The 27875-nt window shown below is 41.8% G+C and overlaps 1 protein-coding gene across 6 annotated transcripts in view; it reads right to left on the reverse strand.

Moving 5' to 3' along the window:
* Positions 1-16938: 16938 nt before the first annotated feature.
* The window catches only part of BLVRA (biliverdin reductase A), a 38026-nt gene continuing 27089 nt past the window's right edge, over positions 16939-27875 (reverse strand). For 5 of the 6 annotated variants that reach the window (XM_069007768.1, XM_069007765.1, XM_069007764.1 and 2 more), the window contains 5 exons: positions 27459-27556; positions 25947-26054; positions 25352-25523; positions 20313-20541; positions 16939-17129 (listed from right to left, as the gene is read on the reverse strand). In XM_069007768.1, coding sequence (XP_068863869.1) covers positions 17034-17129; positions 20313-20541; positions 25352-25523; positions 25947-26054; positions 27459-27556 — 703 coding nt within the window. In that variant the 3' untranslated portion in view covers positions 16939-17033. Of the gene's footprint in view, positions 20542-25351; positions 25524-25946; positions 26055-27458; positions 27557-27875 lie in introns of all 6 variants that reach the window. The other variant, XM_069007762.1, reaches the window with a different exon arrangement.

The following is a 27875-nucleotide window of genomic DNA, read 5'->3' on the forward strand; positions in this document are numbered from 1 at the left end:
TGCTCCTAGCAGCTGTTTAATGCTTCTTGACTGGATGTCTTGCTAATCGCATTCTGAACAGCTTTTAAGCCTTCTTCTATGTCCTCCCACTGAGAACTATTAATGTCCACCCATAACCTCTGCTTCTGCTTCTCCTCCCACCAGTCCCTCCAGCACAGAGGTCCCAGGCTGACATCCTCTCTAGCATCCCTAATCTCTCTCTTTCCCTCCACTTTGTAATATTTTCCCTTTTGGGTTGCCAAATTATCTCCCTGCCCCCAATACCATCTCATCCACTGATTACTTAAAACTCACACATCACTTCTGTCACCATTTCCATATGAAAGTGTACAGTTTCTGTGACAAAGCTGTCATGGCAACTTGAAATTTGTCAGGTTTTCACATTATACATAACCTGCAAAACTGCATATTATTAAACATCTTCTGATGCTCCCAATTACTTAAAAAATATTCCATTGCCAAGTCCCACTGCTCTATTCAGACAACATTTGTCATCTGGAAGAAAACTTCCACATCAAGTTGCTGTTGCTTCAGGGCATTGATGAAGGAGGAGGGTGCTCTTCTGTCATGCCCACAGCAGACTTTGAGTAGATCAAAGCCTCTAATACTTTTCTGCCTTGGCTGGTGGATGGACTCAAGAACTGCAGTAGGATGGGCCACTAGGGAACGCAATCACTTCCGCATACATCTTAAAAAATTCCTCAAAAATGTCACACAATAGCTGTTGTCAATATTTTTGAAGGGCACTCCTTGTTAACATATACATTTTGGCCAACTACAGTCAAACAAATGCATGCTGATGATAGATCTAGACACAAATCAGATAATCCATAAAACCAACCTGAAACTCAGGTAGGTACTGACAATCCCACACTCACCTCCTCGGAGCACACAGAAGTGCTACATAAGCGGGGCAGAGCCAGGTATTTCGTACACGTCTATGCTGCTGTAGAGACTTTTCATTCACTAATTTCATCTCCCATTTCATTTGACTTACAAACACCTATTCTGAATCTGGCTCAGCCTCCCATTATCAGCAGATGGATTTTGCTTACTTTTTATTAGGCAATGAGGCTTAGGTGGGGGAGAACATTTTATTTCCTTTCTGATTTTAACTTCAAGTGTAAGCACATGCAAGTATTTTTCCATCTGTTACCTGATTTTCTTCTTCACAAGCTTCAGACTTTACTGGAACTACTTCATCTTGAAAAAAATTCTTGCTCTAAGAAAGAATACTGAGGCTGCTGAGGCTTTTCCCTATGGAAAGATAAAAGGTTTAATCAGGTATAGTGCATTGACTGATTTCCAATTTTTAAATTCCCCATTTTTTAATTCCCAAGAAACCTTTTTATTGTACAAAACCTATATTAATAAGTTAATAGTTAATTAATCAATTTTAAAGAATTAAAATTTAAAATTGCTTAATAAATAGTTTAATAAAGTGATACATCAACTTGCTTTTTCTTCTCTCTATGTAGAGTGACTTCTGGTTTATTCCTTTTTTTGATGAAAAGTCACATTTGCTGTGCATTTTCTGAACAACTTCAGCCATTAAATTTTGTATTTGAACCTATCGGGATATTCTGGGATAAAAAGCCTATAGGAAGGAAAAAATACGTTGAAAAATTTGTACCTGTTTCTAGATTTAGGTCAGGCAATACAACATACATTGCCTTCCCACAACCATTCAATCTCCACCAAGCTCAGCAGCATCCTGAGGTTCTTCTTTGGCATTATCAAGGAAACATTATTATATTTTTCTCCATCATTTCTCAGGATCTGTCATTATTTTGGAGTATCTGCAGGGTATCCACTGTGATGTGTGATAAATTCATTCCTGTGTTAGTGGATTCTGAATGCAAGAGTGGCTATGGATAGATTATTTCCCAGACAGGATTGTCTGACCTGAATCCTACCCCTCTAATGAAGTCAGAAAGTCAGTTTTTTCTCTGCACTGTGTGGAAACACTCCACAACAAACTCCATGGCCTCATCCCAGTGACAGTACCTGTGCCTCCTCTACATAGTCACAATTGTCCCTCTCTGATTTTACCAAGTGAGCAGGAAAATAGTGATGGCGGTTCTAACTCACTATTGAAGGAGTTACCACTTGACAAAACACCCATTTCCTGGGTGAATGCCTTTACTTTCTAGGACTTCTACCTTGTAACAACTTCTATGAACTTTCCGCCCTCCACATACTCTCCAGTAGCCCCAAAGTGCCCACTTCCTTCCTTGACATGTCACAGTGTTTCTCAGCTTTTCCTGCCATGGTATCAGAAGCTGTAGCAGGCATCAGCTTTTGTTTCTGTGATGTTTTGTTTGAGTTTCTGATTTTCACCTTTGTCTCTTTATGGTGAAATTTTCACATCCTCTTTCAAGGCCTCTTTTGGATCTGCTATAGTCATAGTTGGTATCTGTCAAACCCTGAACAATGAAGCTGTGCTCTTTTCTTGTCAATGTTCTGCTGTTAAAGAAACAACCAACCAAAAAAAAACCCCAAACCACCAACCCACACTCACACACCTGCACACAAAAGATTTAGGGATTTCCAAACCTCTTTCAAATCATTCTGTTTCATTTGCATAACAATTCTTCTGAAAGATTCAATGCCTGGTGCTACCAAATACTTACCCATGCATCTTCCCAGAAGACCTAGTACCCCACATCTCTTACCTACTGCTCCAAATAACTCCAGTTCCCATTTTCAAGATCAGTAAGAAGCCAGTCTGAAAACTGGATGCAAATAGCATTGTATTTGTCCCTCTGGGATCATCAGAGTCTTGACCTCCTTGAATCTTGCTAACTTTATAAACTCTTGCAAAATCCATTCCTGCAGCAACAATAATAATGTCTAACTTTAACCCTTTCAGTATCACAGTAGGTTCCATTAACTTTGGTCAGTTATGATTACTTTGCATTGCAAAGGCTTTTCTAGCAAAAGATGTAGTAGAGTTTCCAGTGTAAGTGGCATTGTCACTCAGTAGTTTGCTTCAGCCTTTCCCCCTTCTTTCATGATACACAGTTTCCTCTCACTACAATTGCATTCAGATTTATTGATCCTTATACACAAATGATCTCTTTTTATTGAACTTCCTAGTGACTGCTGAGGTTTCCCCAACACAGAAGGACTTCCAGCCTATTTGTGAATGTTGCAAAGAGACACTGGCAAAAAGAATTCAAGAATCCAGCATTGTTTGGAAAAGAAGCACCTGTCTCAACTGAAGAGGCAAACAGAGACATTTCCCAGGAGGTAAAACAAAACACTCTGGCCAATAGGAAAGCAGAGTGCTTCATCTACAACTTACCAGAAGTCAAAATACCTGCTAAATATTTGCCTGAAATATCTGCTGAATTCTACCTGAGGGCAACATTACACAGGGAAGGTACCTTCTGAACTTCTTCCTCATGAGTGAGGATGGATGGATGGATGGATGGATGGATGGATGGATGGATGGATGGATGGATGGATGGAGCAAATGGCAAAAATAGAAACATGGACAGAAACTAGAGATAACAAGAAAATAGTATCAGTAGGATGGCGGAAGAGAATAAAAGTTCTATTGAGAAGGAGTGTATCCTGTTCTCTCCCCTAAAACTCATCCTCCTCTGAACTCTGCTACTTTGCTCTTCATTTTATGTCTTTGGTCCTTTCTGCTCCCTGGATTATCCTGTCTCTGCTGCAATATTTATATCCTGTCCTTGTATTCTGAAAGCCCATTTTGCCTCTGAGATGAAAGCCCCTTCCTCCTTTCCCTGTATTGTTTTAATTCCCTAAAACTCCATTTCTCATCAACACTTCCGAGCCCATTACATTTCCTATTCTTCCCATAAGACTCTCTCTTCCTCGGTAAAAATGTCTTCTTTTGAGGATGACAAATTTGTTTTTTCCTAACCCCCACCGAAACACATACTCTTTCCCATTTTTACCTGATTGCTATTTTTATGCAAATCATTCCAGCTCCAATTTTTCCATCATAAAATTATTCGTTGTCTTCTTCTATTTCCTGAGTAGAATCATAGAATAATTTGGGTTGGAAAGGATCTTAAAGATTATCTAGTTCTAATCCCCCACACAGGCAGGGACATCTTCCATTAGATGAGGTTACTCAAAGACCCATCCAGGCTGGCCTTGAACAATTCCAGGGATTGGACATCTACAACTTCTCTCCGCAAGCTGTTCCAGTGTCTCACCACCCTCACAGTAAAGAATTTCTCCCTTATGTCTCATCTAAACCCATTCCCCCTTGTCCTGTCACTACAGGCCCTTGTAAAAAGTCTCTCACCATCACTCTTGTAGCCCCCTTTAGCTACAGGAAGGCTGCTCTAAGGTCTCCTTAGAACCTTCTCTTTTCCAGGCTGAACAACCTCAGCTCTCTCATCCTGTCTTCAAAGGAGAGATGCTCCAGTGCTCTGAGTGTTTTGTGGCCCTACTTTGGATGTGCTCCAGCAGGTCCACGTCCTTCTCATGCTGGGAGCCCCAGAGCTGGATGCAGCATTCAAGGTGGGGTCTCACAAGAGTAGAAGAACAAAATTCCCTCCCTGGCCCTGCTGGCCACGCTGCTTTGGATCCAGGACGCAACTGGATTTCTGGGCTGCAAGTACACACTGCTGGGTTATGTCAAGCTTCTTGTCAACCAACACCCCCAACTCCTCCCCAAGGCTGCTCTCAATCCATTTTCTGCCCAGCCTGTTTGTGCTTGGGATTGCCCACGCCAGGTGTAGGACCTGGCATTTGGCCATGAGGTTCACACAGGTCCACCTCTCATGCCTGCCAACGGCCCTCTGGATGGCATCCCTTTCCTCCAATGTGTCAACTGCACCACAGAGCTCAGTGTCATCAGCAAGCTTGCTGAGGGTGTGCTCAATCCCACTGCCCACATCACTAACAAAGATGTTAAACAGTCCCAGTACAGGCCCCTGAGGAGCATCACTCATCACTGCTCTCCACATAATATTTCACTCTCCTGCCCAACCATCTTGCCCACAAGTTCCCTCTCTCAGGCTCCCTCTCCTCTTCCAAACCCAGCCCTAGATTCTCCTTTCTAAAGGCCCCATTCACCTTTCTTCTCTGAGATCTCCTCCAAGGCTTGCTTTCACCAGCTTTTTTCCCAGATGTTTTCCTCTCTGTCAAAACCCTAAATCCACCTGCAAATCTCATCTTCCATTTAGTTCACTAAGCCCTTTCCTCACTTTATGCTCTTCTCTTTTCAAGCCTTTTGCTGCAGCAAGGCAAGCCAGGACATTCAGCAGCTCATATTGAGAAGCATCCACTTCATCAGTCACAAAAGGATGTTGACAATAGTTTCTCAAAGGCTAAGTGAGTCACTGTTTCACTGACACTAATTATCCCTGCCCATTCTTGGACAGCTCATTTAACAAACAAGTGACCATACCAGGGCATTTGCTCTACTGACACCAACAGTGAGCAGTAGAGCACAACCAACAGAAGAAGAAGATATTCTGGTGGTAATATCAGCTAATACAGCATTTTGCAGCTCTTTTGCTTTTGATTTGGAAACCCCCTATGTTCTAATAGCACTGAATGTTTCATGTGTTTTGTTTCATCTCTAAGTCCCTCCAGCAAACTGTAAACTTTGTGCTTCAACAAACGACACTAAATGGGATACTAAAAGTCAGTCAACTTGAACTTACATATTGCTACAGAAATTACAAAGGGTCTTGCACAAAACGAGTAAACAGACTCTGAATTTTATTGTAAGACAAAGATAAGTGAAAAGACACCAGCAAGAGGAGGCAGTATTCCAGTTTAAGATATGAAGGATGTTTGGAGGACACGCCATCTATATTCAAAAGAAACTGGATTCACAAGTTTTAAAAAAATCTGGTAAAAATAAACCTAATTCAGTGGATTAAACCAGACTACTCTGTTCTACTAGCATTCCTAGGTTGTTTCCATTCAACAAAGAGGTTTAATCCAGTTGTGCTCCATATGTGTAAAAGATACAGGTATTACCTGTTTGAAGTGACAGAGCAGAATCTGGGGCCACAGCACTTTAGCAATTATTGTACAAAAACTCAGGATGATTCCTGGATTTGCATATAACTTGAAACAGGATCAATAATTTCAGACTTGCACACTGCAGGGGAAGTGTGTTGGACTGCAAGAAAAACTTTCTTTTCATGAGACAAGTGCAACAAATTGAGTTTGCCAATCCATGATGTTCTTATTTTGCATGGGGCTTTAAGATGTCACCTTTACAGCCAGTCAAGGTCAACATGAACCATGACTGTGTCTCTGAGGGTGGAAGTTCAGTCCATGGGCTGCATTCCCAATAAGGCTGATAGAGTAAACTCAAATTAAGTCAGTGGGCAGAAAACAGGGCTGCCATACCTAAATCCTGACATTGCCTAAGGCCAAAGCAGTACAGCTCAGGAGGTGAGGAGGATTTAGTAACACTGGATACACCTCTTCTCCCAAGAAAAGTAACTTATCACCATCCAGGTTTACCTAGCTTTGGACATTGCTCTTCTTGAGAATGATTTCTAGTGGCATGCTGGTGATATCAGACACAAAAACCATGCTTCAAGGAGAGATTAGTTCCCTTGTGATCTCTGCTGCTGGAGATTGCATCGTCCCTAAGGCACCATCAAGTTGCTTCTTGCTCTTCTAATCTCTCCCCAGCCACATGCTCTTCCAGTTTCTCTGAAGCTCTGCTGATTCAGAGTAGCAATGCAGATGGAGGAATATATCCCTGGGGAGAAGAGTCAGCTCCCAGCTTGGAAACAGAGCTAATTTTCAGATGTCCTTTTTCCCACACGAAGAAGGAGCATCCATTTTGCCCCTTCCTCCTCCCTCGCTTCTCTATAAGAAAATAAGAATTAATAAATAAGGATAATGAAATTAATCCTTGTTGTGGCTGAGCCTTCTTGTAAAACACAGTGAACTGCTGCACTCAGGGAGTGAGACCAACGGCAGATTTGTATTTCAAGTGATATTATAAATGTTAATTCTTCTATGTGTTTTTCTTTGTTTTAAGTTTACACATGCTTGTTTTAAACGAAACAACCTTGACATTTAGGAAAAATTTTAACATCTTTTTGGACTTCCATTTTCAAAAACAACTTTTTCACAGAAACCCACCTGAGTCCCACAGCTGCATAGGGAGTTTATAGCATTTAGGTGATTCTTCAAGTTTCCTGTCCCTCTACCTCCATTGCTCAGGAAAACTGTGCTCATAAATGAATATCCCGAAGATCCTAATGTGAGCCCCTGCACTGAGTCTTGCTTCAAAACTGGGGACTCCTTCCACATATAATAATTACAGCTAAGGCTTCTTTACTTAACCCAACACAAAACCACAAGTATGAGGAACTACAGGTAAGCCAGCACCCCTCCTACAACTAACACATCTCCTTACAAGCCATTGGCAAGGTATTGCATAGCTCCAGCCAGCCCCAATCTGCAGAGGAAATTTTTTTCTCGCAGGTCCCAGAGGACCTGCTTTCTGCACTGGGTGGTTTTCTGCCCTTCCCTTCCGTGCAGCTTCAGCACAAGAAATGCTCCTTCACTAAACAAGTGTTCAGAGGAGAGCACCCAAGCGTGTCCTGGGCTCGACCTGACTGACTGAAGAGGTGGAAAGCCTTTCCTTTCTCTCCCAAGTCCTCTCCTGGCTGCTGGGTGTTTGGATGAAAAGGGGTCTCTGGCACAGCTGGCCCATGGGGTGATGTCAAGCAATGACAGTCCAGGAGGGAAGCACTTGGCGGATGGGGTGAAAAGAGGCAGAAGTCTGAATGAAAGAAGTCAGTTTGACAAACAGAAGGGCAGGAAAATTAGAAATCCTTGATGCCACAGGGACTTTAACAAATATAAATGTATGGTAAACAGGAAATCCATCTTTAGTCATGAATGAATACTTAGGTCACACATATATTTAAATATACATACTGCCAATTTCCAGAACAAGATGAATGGTCCCCCTGCTTTCCACTTTTGCTTGGCCTGGGTGATAAAGGCAGGAACCATTTTTACATCCCTTCCCTCTGCCAAATTCTAGCTACCATTTCTCTTGATTACCATCATAGCTAGAAAGAGGCTGTGAAGCCTCTTAAGAGCCCATGCCTTCCCCACATCCTGGCCATGCTCACTGCTTGGCTCCTCCTCTCCTCCCTCAGGTGAGCAACAAGAAAATCGTCGTACTTCAAGAACAGCAACTTTTCAAAAAAGAATAATAACTGCCATTACCCAGTCTACAAAATTTAACCCTTTACTTACTCTCCACTTTTTCTCACTGCATAAACCTGGACCACAAGTGTAGTCAAACCCAGCCATGTAAACACCTCACTGTCCAGCTCCACACTCAGGTCCTCACCAGGGCCAGATTAATTGTCATGTCCTGGTTCTGGTTCCACCAACATTACTTCCTTATGGGGCTGAAGGAACCTTGAAGTAATTGCCAGTTTTGATTAAGAGGGAATAGACCAAAGTTATGTTTCATCTGTGATGGTGCCTTTCTTTCATGCTATGCAGGATACATTCATTTTCTCCAGACAAGTATTTCCATGTGTTGGCTGTGTGGACATCTTGCACAGAACCTCTAAAAGCTCTACAACTTCTCTGGAAGCAATGGAAATATCCCAAATACACCAGGACCCTGGTATCTCACTTTGGGGTTCAGGGACACAGGGCAAAATATGATGGGGCCAAAATTCAGAGTTTGGACTATCACTGAGGTGACTCTTCTGAAGAATTTTCCATCTCTTTGCATAGCTGGAAACCAACAAATTTCAGTTAGATACTAGACACCTGATAGGCCACTATCATAGAATGGTTTGAGGTGTAAGGGAACTTAAAAGATTGTCTATTCTATATATATATATATATATAGATCAAGTTAAAAATTAATCATATATTGATATCAAAGTAATTTAAAACTCTGAAAATTTGGATTTAATTCAGTACGGCAAATCACCTCAATGTAAACAGCAGGTGTTTAAACCTGTTGAATATGTATTTTGTACCTACTTTTGAAACCATAATTGAACTGCATCAATGAAGAACCACTGCCAAGAACACAAATAGCTTCTGTGTAAAACTTACACTTCACTTTTACTTATTGTCTGTTACTCTGGAAGATAGAATACAAGGAATTTTCATATACCTACAGTGTATATGCTCAGATTCCAACTGATAGCATTTTACTATTTTAGAACAAATGACATTTCTTATTTACTGAGCTATTAATACTTCACTTGTGATTTGCTTTGGTTGGCATGTGGGCTATTCTAATTTATAAGAGCAGTTATCTGAAACTCTGATCAATGTCCTGAACAGAGAAAAAAAATAGTGAATTTACCCTTAAAATGTGCTGTATTTTAAAATGGTTTATAGCAATGGAAGTATAATCTGGAGTTTGAACCTGAAGATTTTAAAATGCTTAGATAGCCCTCTGTCCTTTGTTTGTAAGCACAGGCCCAGAGAATCAAGCAAGTATTTCTGCTTTTTAAAATTCCAGCCTTGTTTTTGTTGTAGCTTCATCATTCTTTGGATGCAACTATACTGAAATAAATACAGTAAAATGAAAAAAGCATTCAGTGAGAAGTTAGGGCTATATAAATCTATTTTACTAATTCAGAAAATTCTGGCCCTAGTCATTTTGCCAAGAGCTTTCCCCAGTTTCAGCAACTTTATCTTAAACTTAGGTGGAAAATATGCATTGTTTTTTTGCTGATTTTATCACATTATTTTATTTTACTTACATAATAACAAGAGGCATTGCATTTTAATTTCAAATGCAATTTTAACTAGATTTAAATTCTAAGTTTTTATTATGTTTGGGTATTTTTTCCAATTTAAAATCTGATTTTAGTAATTTAACCATTTTTGTCTACCGCCTCGAAACTCATACAATGAGCTGGCTTGAAAAAATGATATTTCACATGGAGTTGCTCAGTCCTGGAAAAGCACTTTTCAGTTTCCAGATGGAGCTGTTTTTCTATTTTCTGTTTCATTTAATAAGAATATTTTCTGACAGTCATAAAGTCTACACTGAAAGGCAAAAACCTGTCCTGTGAGATATTTGTTCTGCCTCAGAGTGATCTGAGAAAAAGAAGTAAAAAGACCCAGATCTGTTATAAAATGAGGCAAAGTATTACTTTGCAATTTAGAGATCTCAATCACTATTCAAAGTCTCTGTCCATGTCCACAAAAATTGGTCAGAAATTCTGCTTTGTCTCAGTCTGGGAAAAAATCAGTTCTGGCGCCATGAAATGGAATTACCTTCTTGCCAGCTCTGCCCCAGACATGCTCAGGTTGGCCTTTCTTTGCTGTGTGTTTATTCTGTGACAGCCAGACAAATGACATGGTTCTATTTCTGCATCCACATGCTACCACTGAACACCTCCCTTGAATAAATCCCACTCCTTGATGCTGCTGGGACCAATTTCATTGCACTTCCCATCAACAGATGTCCCTCCAGCTTTGCTTTTCTTTTTTCCTGTGACAGGTTAAGGGCACAGCTTCTCTGAGAGGGTCTTAAAATCAGCTTGAATAGACAAGTGCCAACTCAAGAGGCTCTCTGTTGTTTTGCATTTTGAAGAAAGTGGGTGAGATGTAGTACATTTTGATGTTGTTACCCTTAGCATTGTTTTTGCACAGGTAAGGATTACTGTGTAAGGCTTTCACTATGTGAAAACTGTTTGCTTTAGTCTGAATAAACTGAACAGTCAAAAAGAAAATAGCTGCAAGACATCATTTAAAACAAATCTGTTCCCTGACATGAATACCCAAAAGCAGACAGGAAGATTAAACTGTGATTATTTAATGCATTAAGAACCAGTTGGGTATGTTCACAGGATTGAGACTGAGTTGTTGATATTTATTAGTTTGTGTCCTGAATTTCCAAAAGATCAGAGCTGCATTAATAGCAAGATATTACACTGCCAGTAATAGCCACCTATGATTTACTGCAGTTTTCTGCCTAATAAACAACTCTGAACATACTCAGTGACCAGAGCAGTGAGAGTGACGTCTTATTATAAGCTGCTGCAAACAGAATATCAATGTAGAAAAAAATCCTTTCAGCTGCATGTGCAGAGGATAGATCAACCTTGCAGAGTATCTTACTGATGCAACTAAGACTAGAGGTAAAAATTCCCCTATCCTTTCTTTATTGGAATCATTTCATTTTCCCTTTTTTAACCTTTTCACATACATCTGTCCTGTAGCATTCATCACTGCCCAGAACCACTGGTTTCACCTTTGTACTGGGGCTGGCCTGTACAAATTACTCGTGAAGAGAGGAGAGAGGTCTGCATACCATGGAGTAGGAAAATAGTGAGGTTTACAGTCAGTACTTTGTCATATTTGTGATGGTACAGATCAAGTTCTAACTCCAGTTTTACTTGCAAAAACCAGATGCTTCCCCAAGGGAGCTGTTAGAATGCAGGACTTTCCTGACGCAGCAGCATGGCTGTCCAGACCCATGCAGCCAGTCGAGACATCGCTGCTTCCTTGAGAAGGTGACTTTAGCGGAGCTATGAGAAAGAGAAGGTACAAATCCTGCTGCTCAGAGGGTGATAAGAAGAAGCCAAACTGACTGTGACCAGCTCAATCCTATACCGTGTCCAGAGCTCCACCCCATGTGGAAATTTCTAAGTTGTCCACTCCAGGATTTCCAAAGCCAGGGGACAAACCCTTACTACTGCAGACCACACAATAGGAACTTAGCAGGCAGAAAAAGAGACCACAGTGTCCGGGTGAAACCCTGCTCCTGGGTGGGTTTCCATCATCACTCTCCTTGCTCTCACAGAGAGGCACAACTCCCACTCAGAGCACCAAAAGGCGGGGGTGGTGCTAGACCTCACTTTGTGCTGCTCTCCCATCTCACCTCCTTTCCCAAAGCCAGATGGTGCTGTGGGCTGGCAAGGAGGAGCATCTTGAAGTAGCTGCTAAAAGGAATGTGGCTCTTGGCTAGAATTTAAAAGAAAGCAAGGTATATTTAAGGAAGGTGTGTATGAGGTAAGAGACAAAGGGAGCCCTCCTCTACCAGGTTTCCTTCGTGACTGATGTCAACCACCTTCGCAGACACTTGGCCGCTTTGAAACCACTTCTGGTGGGACATGAGGAGATCAAGAGCTTGGGATGTGAGGCTGCATCACTGAGCCCACCTTTCTCCCTTGTTGTGGGGGTGCTGGTGAAGTGGTGACTAAGAGCGACTGCTCAGCCTTGTCCCTCCTCCCTCCACAATAGACTCCACCCCTCCCACTGTTGGCCAGATTTTGGGTGGAGAATTGCTGTGCCTGTTCCTTTCCTTACAACCCTCTGTTGGTCCTCTTACTAATCACCTCAGGGCCACACCTTAAAATACTGAAAAAGGGGCTGCAGCTTTGGCAACAGCACAGCATATCTGGAGGAAACTCAACGGGTAAAGCAGTAGGTGTAGAAGATGGAAGCACCACTGTTGCACAGACGCAGCATGACAGAGACAAGCAGTGGGTGCTTGGTGGTCCTGCCCAAATAAATGTGTGCCAAATTGCACCCTAAAACATCACAGCTGCACTCTGCCATGCACAAAGCTGAATTTCTGAGAGCACTGTGCCTGCAAAGGGATTTGGAAGCAACAAAAATAGGGCATAGAATAGAAAAAAAAATCCTTGGGTCCACTGAGCTACACAAACCCTCATTATTTTCCAGTCAAAAACACCTCCATGCATAGAGTTTCTCTGATGAGTGAAACCAAGGACATTCCAAAATGATTCATGAGTGTGTAACCTGGCTACAGCTGACAATGACTGTGCCTTGGCAGGCTGGGATGACAGACTGAAAGATGAGCTCCTAATAAAATCAAGCTCAAAAGCAAAAGTAGAGAAAGCTCTAATGGCTGATAATTTAACACAGAAAAACAAGATATAAACAGCACACAGGAGTGCTCTGGTGTGCAGTTATGACCTACGTGGTCATGCAATAAAACAGGTATCTGTAATAAGGCAGATATGAGCAACAGTCTCATGAGCCCAGAGAGGTGAGGGTACAACAGCAGGACATCCTATTACAAGAGAAGCAAACGTTAGAACACAGCAGGTTTGCAGCAGAGGTGGATTGCACTGTGCAAAGCAAAAAGCATGCCTGGTGAGAGGCAAGGTGTGCACAGAGACCCAGATATAAACCCATCCTGCCTGAGTTCAATGCAGCTGGACTAGCAGACAAGATCAAGCCATACAGGTAGAAACAGGAACATAGATAATTTGGATTTTGCCATAGGTCAAAATAAGATAAAGATGGTGATAAGGCAATTGTAACTCTCCATCTTAACAGTTCCTAAAGAAATTTCTATAACATTTAAAGTCTGGAGACAAACAGTTTTCGGCAGAGTAAAAGAAAAAGTCTAAACATGAACACTGTCTATGTGAACAAGATTAGGAATTAAAACAGTCCCCATATGCAAAAATGCAATGTTAAAATGCAGGTACAGTCAATGATAGGATAATGTCAGCATCCAGGTCTTTTCCATAATAAATGTGTATTTTGCTTCAGTACTAGAAAGAAAAGGCTTAAAACGATTGAACCCAGTAACAAATCCACCCGTGGTGGAATTCATAAAATGACAACTCACATCAGAGGAAACTGAGAAAAGGCATACTGATTAATTTAAAAACTCACCAAGTCTTTGCAAAGCCATGGTATCTACAAGTACTGCTCATAATAAGGGCCAGAATAAAGGAGAGATAGCAACTTACAAGGGAATTGTACTGTTTCTAAAAGGTGGAGGAGCCCTTGATGTAGGTGAGAGAGAGACAACAGATATAAACAGCTCCTTGAAGAGTCACACAGAAGGACAATACTGCTGCCTATTTAGACTGGGACACCAGTGATAAATCCTGGCATCAAATAAAAACCCCAAATGCTGCCAGAATGCTGCTTCCCAAATCACTGGAAGAGATTATTTTAATTAGAACTATATCTGAACTCCAGACAACATTTGCATTATGTAAGAAAAAAGAAAAGCTAATGGTTTGCTCACTGCTTTGTACTAAAACAGAGCTTTATCCTATCTGTTTCTGGGGTGCTTTAAAACTCCCCAAAGACAGAATATTCACAAAGGGACATTATTTCAGACAACATTCTTCTTCTTCTTGTTATTATTATTATTAATTTGATGAGCTTGTCTTGACTTTCTGCTAATAATTAACCTAGCCTTTTCAAATTATTTTTACTTACCTGTTGCTTGAATAACACCCATGCACAAAACACCAGAAAGCTCTAATTTGTGTATTAGTTATTTACTACCTAGAGGTAATTGAGCTGTTTTAGAGACATGTTACTGGATTCTTTGTAAGTTGACTTTTATCAGGGAAAAGGGATGACTCACTGGAGGTCAGGCAGGGTGGCACAGTGCACCAGGTGTGGTAAATAGGAACTCTAGTAGTCAGGTTTTAACAGCAGCAGCAGAATCAGAAAGTCAGCTCACACACAAAGGGAATCTTAGATCACAGAGTAAGAAGTTTTAGAGAAGTTTTTTGAAGTAGTGACTCAGACTAAGTGATTTTTATTAGACCAGGACACATTTATTTTTGTAAGTGCTAGCTTGCATATCTGCAGGCTACTATTCAGAGCTTCTGATGATGGTAATTTTACTTAAATTATTAGTTTGAAATTTCTCTGCTTGTTGACCTGCATGCAGCTGGGCTCCAGTAAGGTGTGTTTATTGCCAAGATGTGGAAGACAAGCACTAAACCTGGGGCTTTGTAGCTTGTAATTCCGTCATGATCCCTGCAGCTTTGTTGCCATCACCAAGCAGCAGCCCTGTCACTTATGTCTTGTTCAAGGGTGAGAAAAAAGCTGTCTGTTTTAACCAGGATGGGTCAGCAAGAAAGCAAAGAGCACAGGTTGGAAGCTGTGTTTCAGTTCCCTCTGCAGCCCAAAAGGTAAATGTAAACCGGAGGAAGTTACTGTTGATGCTGGGAAGGCCAGGAGCCAAAGGGGCGCTTCAGGCCGAGCTGTGGGTGTGTTTACAGGGCCTGATGAGTTAGCCCAGTGCTCCACAGAGGCCACCCAGCTCTGCTGAGAAGCTGTGCACATCTGCTCGGATGGAATTACATTGCAAGCCAGCCCTTGTGGTAACAGGGTTAGCTCAGCCAGCACTGGCTCCAGTGTTTTATATTGAACCATATTGTACTTCATGGACATCTTCTGTCTTCCCATTTCAGGGCTTGGTTCTTCTGGATTAGGGATGAAGTCTGCCACTGATAATACCTCTGCTACATCCCTTCTTTAAACAAAAATTCTAGCAGGTTTCTCAACAGAGTTCTGTAACCTTATTTAATTCAGCCTCTACAAATACCAGCTTACAGCATTTAAGGCTAACCAAATATATCTCTGTCAAAAACCTGGAGTTATTATTTTAGCCGAGATCCTTAGCTTCCTGGTGTTATGCTTTATTACTGTTCCACAGAACACATCACACGCCTTGGGGAGCAGTGAGTGCTCCTGCATGAATTACATCAGCACACAGTGCTGCCAGTCCCCCGCTGGTGCATCACTCACTGGCAAACTGTGAGGGTGTTCGAGGCTGGATCATACTACGACCTGAAGGAATCAAACATCTTGAGTGACAGCTAAAAATAGATGTATTGTTCAGTCTTTACCACTGTGACCCCTCTACAAACTGCTGGAGGACCTGCAATCCCAACTCAGCCCTGCAGTTTTACTCAGATGCCATACATACTATTTGTTTTAAAAAGCTGGTTTTGATGCAGTAGGACTATTTGAAAAGGAGCCCCACTCTGCACAGCTGCCAGCCCCCACCTTCCCCCTTCCTTGCCTCTCTGATCTGCTCAGGGGAAGACTCCAACGACATCCTCCTCATAAATAATGCCAGCTCAAGCAGCTCCTGTAGTGTCCCCCAGTCCTCTTTGCCTTCCCCCCTCCTCCCACCTCCCATGTTCCCATTCTGTTCCTGATAATCCTAAGTAATCACACAGGTAAATTAGACCCTGTTCCCAGGACCCACAGAACAAACCCTCAGGTTGATCCCAAAATGATACCCATCTCTTCATCTCAGCCAGAACTTCTCACACAGCTTTCCAGCTCTTCATACCAATATCTAGTTTCTTTGCTTTTTGGAAATTTTCCATTCCCATGATCTCTAGCCCTCTGAGAAGGGCTTTGGATCAAACCACTTCTTCCAGGTTTCAGCTAGCTTGCTGTAGTTAGTGACTCCACATGTCTCATCTGCCAATCTCCAGCCTCTGTCAGGAAAGGAACATCCCTCCTCCACATGGGAGCATTGTGTATTTCCAGGAAAACTCATAGCATCAGGCAGTTCATAAGATTCCTGCAATGGACCTCCTAGAGGGTTCCACAGGAGTGGGGTGATTTCCAGCGGAATGAGTAGAAAAGCAGCCACATCTCAAGAACACAATATATTAACCTGCTTATGTCACACCTGATACTTGCCTTTCCATACCTCTGCATCTCTGAAACTGCCTGGGTTCAGGCTACACCAAATGTTATCTGAAAAACTCTTCTTTCTTTGTCATTTCTGCTAAGACAAAGCAGTTTATTAAAACCCCGAGAAAACCCATTTCAATAGTTGTTTTAGATTCTACCTAGTGCATTCAATAAGGTTCCTCAAAGACACCAAGTTGTTGTGAATGGGAAACTGAAAGTGTACAGCAAGATTCAGACTTGCCAGTACTCTTGGGTAAGTGTCAGATGGCACAGAAAGGGCAGAAATTTTGTGGGAGAGCTCATGAGGTGAGGTAAGGTTACAAATCCTACCACACCTGTATTCAGAACTTTGAAACAGGAGAATGAGGCAGCTGAGGTCTTTAGGATATTATCACAGCCTGTAGTCCCTGGCAGGATTTCACAGGCCTTGAGGAGTGAAAGTGGGGAAAAAAACAGTTGGGACAGAGCCACTTTCAGCACAGGCAATGGGAACAACTAATGAAGGACAGAGGGAACAAAAAAGAATGATTAAAAGTTCCAGTATTTTATTGGTGAGTTTGACATCTGGTTAAACAATACAGACATTTGGAACTGGACATCCAGTAGCTCCCATATACAAACCATCACTGTATGTTGGCAAATTCACAGGGCAGAAGGAAAAGCCATTTAAATGATGCAGGCTCCCAGGAGCAGGACAGAGTAGTAGGCAAGCAGGTTAGCTGGAAGGAATGGAAGGGTAATGAAGGAGTGTGGGATATTCAAGCTCTAGGCACCTGCCTTCCCTAGCTTAAATTAACCAGCTAATTTCCCCAGGTGCTCTCTGTAGAAACAAGCTTCTCCAGAGGACAATTCACTGCACAATATTATATTGCTGCTCTACACAACTCCCATGAATTTATTCCCTGTTTCCTAGGGAAATACTGCTCTCACCAGCAATTGCAGAGCATGCCCAGGGAGATGTGCTGACTAATTTTGATGCCTAGAGATGTGTGAATCTCCTTTCCCTTTTCCCTCCCTCCCCAACTACCCATTGTGAGTTTGAATGTAAACAAGTGGCATTCACCCCCTGTGGATACTAAAAGGCTAGCAGAGAAATTTTCTAGCTTTCTACAGCCGCCTGTGAAAGTCTCCTTTCTCACACAGACTGGCTGGGAAACAGTTTGAGATTTTGTAAACTATCTCACAGGTGCAGGCTGTGGTGGGAGATTGTTTTGGTACACTGCGAAAAATATTTTGGAAATGGGTGTTATACTGTTCAGCCAATCACTCTGGTAGGTGGCTGACCAATGGAGCAATCATATCATTCCTCTATGGGGTTCCAAGTTAAAAAAGATGGATTTAATTCATTAATAAACGGCCATTTTCTCCTGGACCCGATCTCTCTAATGACGTTCTTCTCTCCGTCCTCGGTACGACAGCGACAACCCCCTATTCACAGATGAGGAGTTTGGCAATGAACAGGACTTTTCACTGGCTGTCACACAGAGCAGACATACACAGAAGATTCTAATTCATTCTAACCCCAAATGGGGTTAGAATGGTTGTGTTTTGCCAAAAATCCCCTTTTGCCCCTCATACGGCATGAGATCTGCCCGTGCCATGTCCACCACAGTGGCACAGAAGTCCCTGTGAATGCTCAGTAAGGCATCCATTTGGGTGGACAAGCACAGGATCTGCCTGCACAAATCTGCTGCCAACCCACATGGGTCTCAATCCACTGAAGGTAATAGGAGAATTTTCACTGATTTTAACAGATAGGGTAGATTTAAACAAATGTCACATGCAGAATTCATTCACACAGCAAGCTCCAGTCACTGTTAAAATCTGACTGATTTGGGAGAAAACTACACAGACTAGCCTTTTTTGTTTCCAACGAACTGAATTGTATCCAGCTTCTGAATGACCATTTACCCAAAGGAAGACTTTTAACTGTCAATATTGACTGGCTATAATTATGTAAACATTCACGCTCCCTTATTAAAAAGTTGCCCAAATGATAAAGCAGAAAAAAAAGAGATTGTTTTGGTTTGAAAGAACAATTGCCCAGACTGAAGTTTGCTGCTATATTAATATAGCACCAACAGATGCTGTAATTAGAAAGTAAAAGACAACCAGAGGAATTGCTAATAGTGTTGTGCAGTGCTTAGGCTTCTAAAATTAAAATGCTTCTTTAGGGAAGTGATAATGTTTTCATATGTGATCCTGTGACTACAGTAAAAATGCTAAAGAGCCATTCCCACAAGTATCATATGCTATACCCTGGGCTGGTTTTGGCTGGGGTAGAGTTAATTTGATTCAGAGCAGCTAATATGGGGCTGTGTTTTGGATTTTGCTGGAAACAGTGTTGATAACACAGGGATGTTTTAGTTATTGCTAAGGGGTGTTTGCACAGCCTCAAGGCCTTTACTGCTTCTCACCCCATCCCACCAGTGAGAAGGCTGGGGGTGCACAAGAATTTGGGAGGGGACACAGCCAGGACATCTGACCACAAAGCAATATTCCATACCATATAGCATATAAAGCTGGGGAAGGAGAATGAAGGGAGGGGACATTCAGAGTGCTGGTGGTTGTCTTCCCAAGTCACCATTTGTGTGTGATAGAGCCCTGATTTCCTGGGAGTGGCTGAACACCTGCCTGCCTATGGGAAGCAGTGAATGAACTTCCTGTTTTGCTTTGCTTGCATGTGCAGCTTTTGCTTTACCTGTTAAACTGTCATTATCTCAACCCACCTTTTTTCCCCTCACTATTACCTTTCTGATTCTCTCCCCCATCCCACTGAGGTACAATAAGCAAGCAGCTGTCTGATGCTTAGTTGCCAGCTGGGGTTGAACCATGACATAACTACATGGATATATTTGCAAATTGCTCCATTTTCTACAATACTATTCTAAATTTATCACTATTCCTAATGAATTTCTCTGTTTCTAGGAGTACATTAGTGATTTTCTTTTCTTAAATGCAAGATATTTATTACTTTTTGCTATGATCCCCTCCCCTGCTGAATTACAACACAAATGAAGGAGAATTCCAGTTCAAAAAGAAAAATATTTAGATTCAGCAGAAAAGTAGGCAGGCAATGCATTAGTTCAATACATGTTCCTAATCTCTGCTGGGAAAAGATTTCTATGTTGGCACAGGGCACCAGAGAAACTGAATGAAATCAACATGGCATCTATCAAGAGACAAGACTTTTCTTCTATTCTGGTTTGATACCAACACAGATTCTATTTTATTCTAATTTCAAATAGAAATTTGAATTTCTATTTGAAACCCAGAAATCACACAACCTCCCTCCCCACCCCACCTAACAGGCAAAACTACTAATTAGAGCAAACACACAGAACAATTCAGGGCAACTGGAAGAAAAGGTCAGGACTGTGGCGGCACAAGTTCTGTATTTCAAGTAAAGAGGTGGAAAACTGAACTGGAACATCCTTCTAGCTAATACTTCTTTCTAGAAAATATTACATGAATACTGCTGAGACACATTCATTTCCAGACATATCTGGAATGGGGGGACAGACCCCGGCAGAGAGAATTATATATAGTATTTACAGTCCTGCAGGATCTACTCTCAGGGATATTTCCAGCTGAATCACAGCAAAGCTTGTTTTTGCTAGGTTCCTAACTACCTGAAAGGACAGAGATGCATCAGAGCAGGACAATTGCTGTGGCCTGATGCAAACCAGAAGGCACGGGGTATAGCCCAGACTCTCCAGACCACCTGGACAGCCCAGGAATCACAAACACTCAAAAAGAAGGTCATGAACCAGAAATAGCAACTGCTTGATGGCAACACTGAGCTCTAGCCCTACAGCTTTTCCGTCTGCCATGTTCCTTCTTCCCCAAGAGCAGTCTCAGGAATATATTTTCTCTGGCTCTTCACAGTACTGTTGGATCACCTCAGCAAGGTCAAGACACCGCAAAATTCGCCATTTCTCAGCAGCCAGCTCCTCCTTGGAGACCTGGCCCAGCAGTTTCTTGGCAAAGAGGTTCTGATCCTGCATGAAAAGGCCCACAGAAGACCTTGGGGCTTCAGGGAAGTTCTCCAGGCAACCACTTGTGAAACAGAAGTTGATTTTCTTTTCACGTCTCATCCCTGGTCCCCTTTCTTCAATCCAAGTCAACGGTCTAGTGTGAAGGAACAGAGAAAAAGTATTAATTAAGAAATTGAATCAAAAATTCTAATTTGTTTGGGTTTTTTTCTCAGCATTTACAGAAAATGCTCTAAGAAATGCACCGTTTTTGAATATCAGTCATTGCATATTTAGGCAATGTGTCCTGACCAACATGCCTTGTGGTTACAGAGCTCAACAGCAGGTAACAGTCGTACCTCTGCCACTGTTGCATGCCATGACTTTCAGCACACCATCTAAGCTCTCTCCAGCTTTGTTTTCCCTACAAACAAAGCAAAGCAAGCAACATCAAGCCATGTCATAAGGAAGAGGGAAGTTTGTGGGCTGTTTGTGGACTTGGATGAAAAATGCAGTTAATGTCCAAAAATTTTGTGCATAATTCGGTCACAGCTAAACTCAAAAGGTCCTCAATGTCTAGCCATTCCTCCAGCAAGAATAAATTTAAGTCACACAGGCACATAATGATGACCCAGGTGCTACTATGTGAGCTGAACCGCACCCCCTTGGGATGAGCTGAACAAGTTCACTCACACAGACACAAGTGTCCATACTCTCTGATCTTTCAAAATGTTTCATTCTCATCACTGGGAGCACTGAGCTGATCCTAAAAATTATACCTACACAGACTCTCAAGGCAGGCCTTTCTTAATCAGAGCAGAGTCCTGTCTTACATCAACATGATAGCACAGTCTGCAAACCAAGTTTGGTCGTAATGGCCATGGACTTGCATAGCTCACACCTTCCCTCCCAACTTCCCATCTTGGCTGAAGGGAAAGGAACCATGGGACATGCTGTGCCACTTCAAGGGTCTTAACAGACTCCTTGACCCAAAGCTGGAACATCTTTGAGGAATGGTCCTCAACACCAGCCACAGTCATGATCTTCCTTTCCTGCTCTTTTGTCAACTGCCTGAACCATATCATTGCCTTTCTGCAGCTCATTCATCAGCACTCACTACTGCCTGTGTTTAGAGGATGCACATTATTTTTCTTACTTGGTTATTGATGGCCCTTCCACAGTCCTTTACAGCCCACTTTAGTCTGCCACTCACAAATTATGAAGGCATCAATAGCTTGGAAGAATAAATTCTGTCTCCAAGTACTGCCCATTAAATCTTCAGTATCATTAGATCTGGAGAGAAAGTCCTTGTCAATCTGCCCTGAACACATTCTGCAAAGCACTCAGCTTAATGTTTCTGCACCTCTCATCTTTTATTCTCTAGGATTCAGTTTCTATATTTACATCATCATATCAATTATTCTTTGCTCACCTGTACATCCACATCCCCAGCACTCCCCCTACAAATTAAGCATGGCCAGATGAACCTGGCTGAACAGAATAAAACAACTGGAGGGGGAAAAAAATACCCAAATCACAGCCTCCAAGAATGCACAAAAAAAATTCTCAGAGGACTAATAAAAGCAAAGGCACCATGAGTTTTAGGAAGTCCCAGGGCTACATGTCACTGCAAGCCAGAAGGGTGATGGGGGCCATATTGCTCAGTGTTTTCTGTGTTGCCATCCTCCTTCCCTGAGGTTAAGGCTGTTGATCTGGGTCAGAGGGAGGCTGTGGAGCAAGCTGGGCCTTGCTCCAACTTGACAGAGCCAGTTTTATATCCCTATAATAGAGGCTCAGGCCTCTTGTTACTCAAAGCTGCTTTATCTCAGGTAGGCAGGCATGAAGAAACCACTGGGCAGGCACAGGCAAAGATCTCCATCATGTAATAGCAAGGAGCTCATGATATGATCCAAAACAGGCCCTGTCAGTGCAGGATCACCTCCCTGGGGTGATCTAGAGCAGATGCACACCAGTGATCAGGCTCAAGTGTATGCCTTCTGCTCTAGCTTGGGAAGCCACTGAACCAGAAGCACAAACATGCAGAGCGGGCAGAATTTAATCAAAGTGATTAGAATGACTGATTTAGATCAGTGAGCAGGAAAATGTTGGATTTACTAACAGATTTATCTTCTTCTGCAATTGGATTTTTAGTCATTTTCCCAAAGAGAGGTTGATTCTACTTGATTGGTAAGCAAAACGTATTCATTTTTAATTAACAACAACTTCTGCTCTGAAATAAGCCTCTTGTTTTGCTATAAAGATAAGTATGTTGCAAGTCCACACATTATTTAAGCAATTTTGTAGCTTAAGAAACAGATTCGTATTTTATGTCAGAAAATTGTGAAGGGCTGTAGCTTTTTTCATAGACAATTTACCCATTTTCATTAAAGTATTACCTAGCTACAGATACATTTAGTTGTTTAGAAGTGTTAGTAGCATTACTTACAAGCAACAAATCCAACATTTTTGACAGCTGAATAAAGGTGGATTACATATGTTGGGTAGTTAAAGAAGAAGAAAATTTAATCAAGCACTAACAAACCACTTTTATACTGACTGCTTGCAAAGCAAACAGTCTGCAGTGAAGAAAACACCCTGACTTTCTATAGCCATTTTGTCTTTCCAGATTTTAAACTGATAGCATTTTCTTAGCTACATTTTACTCAGAGACTGGAAAAGACTTTTTGCTTGTCTGATTCCCTTTTTCCTCGAATAATGAGTGACCCTTGCTGGACTGCGATAGCTCAATAAACCAATATGAAGCAAACACACTTTGTACTGCCAGAAGAATTAAGCTGGTCTCATGCTTGAAAGAATTCTGGGTCCACTCAGCTTAAAATTTTATACAACAACTTTCTGCAGAAAGCATGTATTACATCATTTTCTATGAATGTTCAATTTGAAGATATTTGATCAGACTCTGTAAGCTTAAATCTCCACAAAAACATAACTTCAAATGTTTATTGTCAGAATATGTTCAGAAAATATCTTCAATTTCTTTTAAACCTTTTCGTTTTCACACTTTGAAAATGCCAATATTTTTAATTTATCATTAAATCAATGAGAGGCTCCCTTAGCTTGGATGGGAATTGGACAATTGGACCCTATCCCTAGTTAACATCAAAAGAGATGCTGACCAAATCATTATCTTTCCAGCTTGCACTAAAAATTGATTTCTGACATTTACTGAATCCAAGCTCTGTAATCCTGGGACAGGAACTGCAGTCCCAAACCAGACGCGCTGTCAGTAGAGGTTTGACTTTTCCTGGATTGCTCAATGTTGTATCACAGAGAGGCTGTCAGCTCAGCTGTCTTGGACACACAACAGAGGCAGAGGTCATCTCTCAAATAACTGGGTGCAGGCATTAACACACACCTCCAAAATCCACCCAGAGCCAGACGAGCAGCCAGGGTGGGCTGTACAGCGGAGACAGACTATGCCCTTTGCACAAATCCCTGCTTAACAAGCAGAACACAGGCTCCTGCATTCTGCACCTGCTGTATTTTCCAAGGCAGAAAATAGGATGAATTAACCTGATTTCTCAAGGTTACTGTACTCACGTCTTTCAAAAACAGGATGGGATACCTCTCATGAAAGGTACAGACCTTTCTCATCCTTCAGCAAAATAAAGGTTGGGCAAATTAGACCCATAACACCACCACCATTACTGATGTGCCATAATTTCACTTGATAGAGAGTGGGCCAAATTCTCAACTGCAGAAACTCCACTGACGTCAGTGGGGGAAGGTCAGCAGGAAATATGGCCCCAGCACCGAACACAACACAGGAACGCTATGTAATTTTCCACCCACCCTAAATTATCCCAGAGGCATAAAACTGACTGTCCACAAAGTTACTAAAACACTCATGGTGAGAAAACACTTACTGATCCATACAAATAGTAGTGGCCAAGAGAAGCAGATATCAGTTAGTGGTGTGGAGTAGGAAAAAAACAGTAATCCAGAAAGTTTCGTATCCAGCAAATATCACACATAGCAGCTAAGGACTACCCAGGAGACGGGACAGCCAGGGAAATGTTTAAACCACCCGCTAGTTCCATCTGCTGGAATTAGTTCAAAATCTCACCCTATCTAGATCTTTACAGCTACTTATATTACTAGCAAATTGCTAAGAGGATAAACAGAGCTTGTATACAGAGTTCTGTCCTCTCACAACTGCATTTCAAAAGGAATTTGAAATGCTGTTTTATTTAAAGAGAGAGGAAGATTGCTAAAACAAGATGATAATCCCAAGATAAACTGCAATGGGGTTTGTAGGAGTGGCTGATGAAATGCTTAACCAGACCTGTGGTGAAGTTAAAAGTTCAAATGAGTTCAAATGAGGTTTGATTATTCACCCCACAAACCCCACAAGTCCGTCAGGTTACTACTTTAACTAAACATTTATCTAAAATGCTGGGTTAGGTTTGGGCTTTTTAAGAGGTCTACTAGCATATCTGCAACCACAAAAAAAAAGAAAAGGAACAAACAGTTCCATCACCATTGGGTAATTTCTCTCTACCTTTTCATGTCAGATACAACTTGAGAATTATCTTGTTGCTTTAAACTGACATTTTAAGTAACTTCAACCTATTTGAAAGGACATGAACTCTGCACAGATAGTCCAGAATGACCAAACCTGAGAGTTTCCACCAGTCTTTGGACCAAGCTGAGTACTCAATCGACAGTATGAAATACTGATGGCATACTTCATAGTCATAATATACCACCTTTTTGTAAGGCTATTAAAAACATCCTATTTGATAGGAAGGATATTGTCACCACATAATAAAAGGGAGATCAAACTCAATATTATAAAGTGCATCTTTAAAAGACATGTACACTTTCATGCCAGCCTCCACCTATTCTGTTTCCACAAGAGAAGAAAAGGATGCAGAACACCTGCACACAGAAGTCCTGCAGAGGGTGAGGAGCCTGGCTCACATGTTGCCACAGACATTACTCACTTCTTGTTTGCCGTCTGAAAGTGAACAGTCATTCTGGAATAATTCTTATCCTTCTGCTTCTCTCTGGTGGCAGAGGTAACAGTGAGGTCTCCAAAGAGGTCAATCAGCCAAGTCAGACGGGCAATTCCACTGAAAGCTGGGAATCCTGATTTGTTTTCATCGAGGACACTGCCTGGTGGAATAGAAACTCTTGAGGAACAGGAAAAAGAATAATGCCTTCTGCATTATAGGAAAGGATGAAGAAACTGCAGTGTTGCAGGCTTAAAGATCAGGGTGTAGAAAGATAATGAGTGGATAGACTGAGTAGGAAAGTCAACAAACATGGTGAATGTCGAAATGGATCAGTTGATGAGCTATGGCAGAGAGGGCTGCACAAAGTACATATACAACAAACCAGACCTTTTAGGACATGTTGAGGACAGGAGGGTGTATGTGGATTCAACAAGGGAATTATCCAGAACCAGTACCTGTGTCTCTACTCAGTTTATAGACAGACTCTTGTGTAAAAGGATGAAATGAAGCCTGGAAGCACTGGCATCCCTGTGGTACAGTCAGACAAATCCAGATAGACTTTGATTTCTTCAGAGCTACTGACCTGTGAAATGCAATGTTCCCTTCACCAGGTCTTTCCCAGCCACCTCTTTTTTCAGCTGCTTGTACTCTTCAGTAAGAAGTTCAATGTGCTCCACATGGAGTACTTTATCTGCCATTAAAAAACAAAACAAAACAAAAAACCACACACACAAAAAAGGCAAAAATCAGGACAGATTAAATAAAAGTTTTCTGTGTGAATCAAAGTCACATCTAAACAGTAAAGGCTTCACTAGCCAGCAGTGGGAATTCATTTAGAAAAATTCTCATGCATGGCTCACAAAGTGGTGTCAGGAAGGAAATCAAACATGGGCCCTGAGCTGAAGCATCAATCTGCGTTAAGGATTTTCAGGAGACAACAAATACAGAGACTATGGGAACAGTAGCTGCTATGTTTAACAGAAACTCTGTAAGGAAACCCAGTACCCAGCTAAGGCTGAAACATGAGACTGCAGAGTAACAGATAGATTAATTCTTGGCCTCTTTCCCCTCACATTTCCTTGTTCTGCATTTTTCTTCCCAGGGTAGTAAGAAAGAAAAAGGAAGGGGAAAAAACAGCATAATGGTCAGACCCAGATTGGAACAATATGTTAAGGAGTACCTCCCTCCATTGCAATTAATTGGGCTACTTTGAAATAGAGGTTATCCAATACAAGTTGAATGTGTCTCTCATTCAGTATGTCTTTTTCTGGAAGATTTCCAGGACAGTCAGTGTAGGCTGCTGACAGTAACTGCTGCTGCTTCAAGAAAAGAGGCATAAATTCTGCTCAATGGGAAACCATTTAGTGAGCAACACGGCAGTAACTGGTGTTAGTACAGGGAAACAGCACAGGAGAAATCCTACACCTCCAGTGTTTCAGGACAAAAGTCACAAAGGAGATTTTCAAGAAGCAGTGCTATAAAAAGTGCAGCTTGTCCAAATGATTTGCACTCTGTTCCAGCCCAGCACTGCTCTTTCTCTTGGAACCCCATTCATCCCCACTGGCCCCAAATGAACTGCCAGCTTCTGACCCTTTGCACCACTGGGATGAGACCACACACTTTCCTGAAATAAAGAGATTTTGCTTAGAGACAAGCTGTCTTTCAGGCAGGGATGCCTTGCTGGCCTACAATAGCATGAGCAGCTGTGTGTACATCACAAATGCTAGAAGCTAGGAGAGCTGTTTGCAGTTTCATTTCGAAGGAGAGGACATGGAATTGCACAAGCCCAATAGCTGCACTCATCAAGTGCTTTACTATCACTGTGACAGAAGTTTTCCTCTTTAATGGCATTCTGTCACAAATAGAGGCTAGAGTTTTTCTGAGGGCAAATATACCTTACTTTTAGCATTGACATTTGTGTGTTTGTTTCCCTATTGGCATAAGTCTTAAATCCTGCCTTGGCACGTCTCTGAGACAGTCATACTCCCTTGCATGTTATGACTAACAGTAGGCTGGAGACTTGCCTTTGAGTTTGGTGCCTTTGGTGCTACCCAACAGGTAATACTGTTTACACTCTTGAGAACAAATGTGTTACCTTTCTGCTCAGCCATCTCCCAGAGCTCATGGGCTGCCTTAGCAGACAAAGCCATGGGGTACTCAACAAGGACATGTTTCCCAGCTTCTAAAAACATTCTGAAAGGAATAAAAGATCAGCCATTAGAAAGAATATTATCCTAATCCTCTCTCACTACAGTGCAAGCTGCTTCTCGTTCTCACAGCCAGCTCCATATGGAGAGATGCACAACATGGAGTAACAGAAATAAGCGGCAACTTTCCTAATAAGGATGGTGTGGTGGCTACATCACACATTTAAACAGCAGGGAAGGAGGGTTTTACTTCTTCTTTTGCCACAGAATGCCTCACTCACCTACATCAAGTCACTAAAATGCTACAGCATTGAGCACTGCAATTTCTGACTTACAGACATGTAAGTAGCTGGAGTGGGGCACTG

Source organism: Aphelocoma coerulescens, chromosome 2, assembly GCF_041296385.1.
Source record: "Aphelocoma coerulescens isolate FSJ_1873_10779 chromosome 2, UR_Acoe_1.0, whole genome shotgun sequence".
Classification (NCBI taxonomy): Eukaryota; Metazoa; Chordata; class Aves; order Passeriformes; family Corvidae; genus Aphelocoma; species Aphelocoma coerulescens.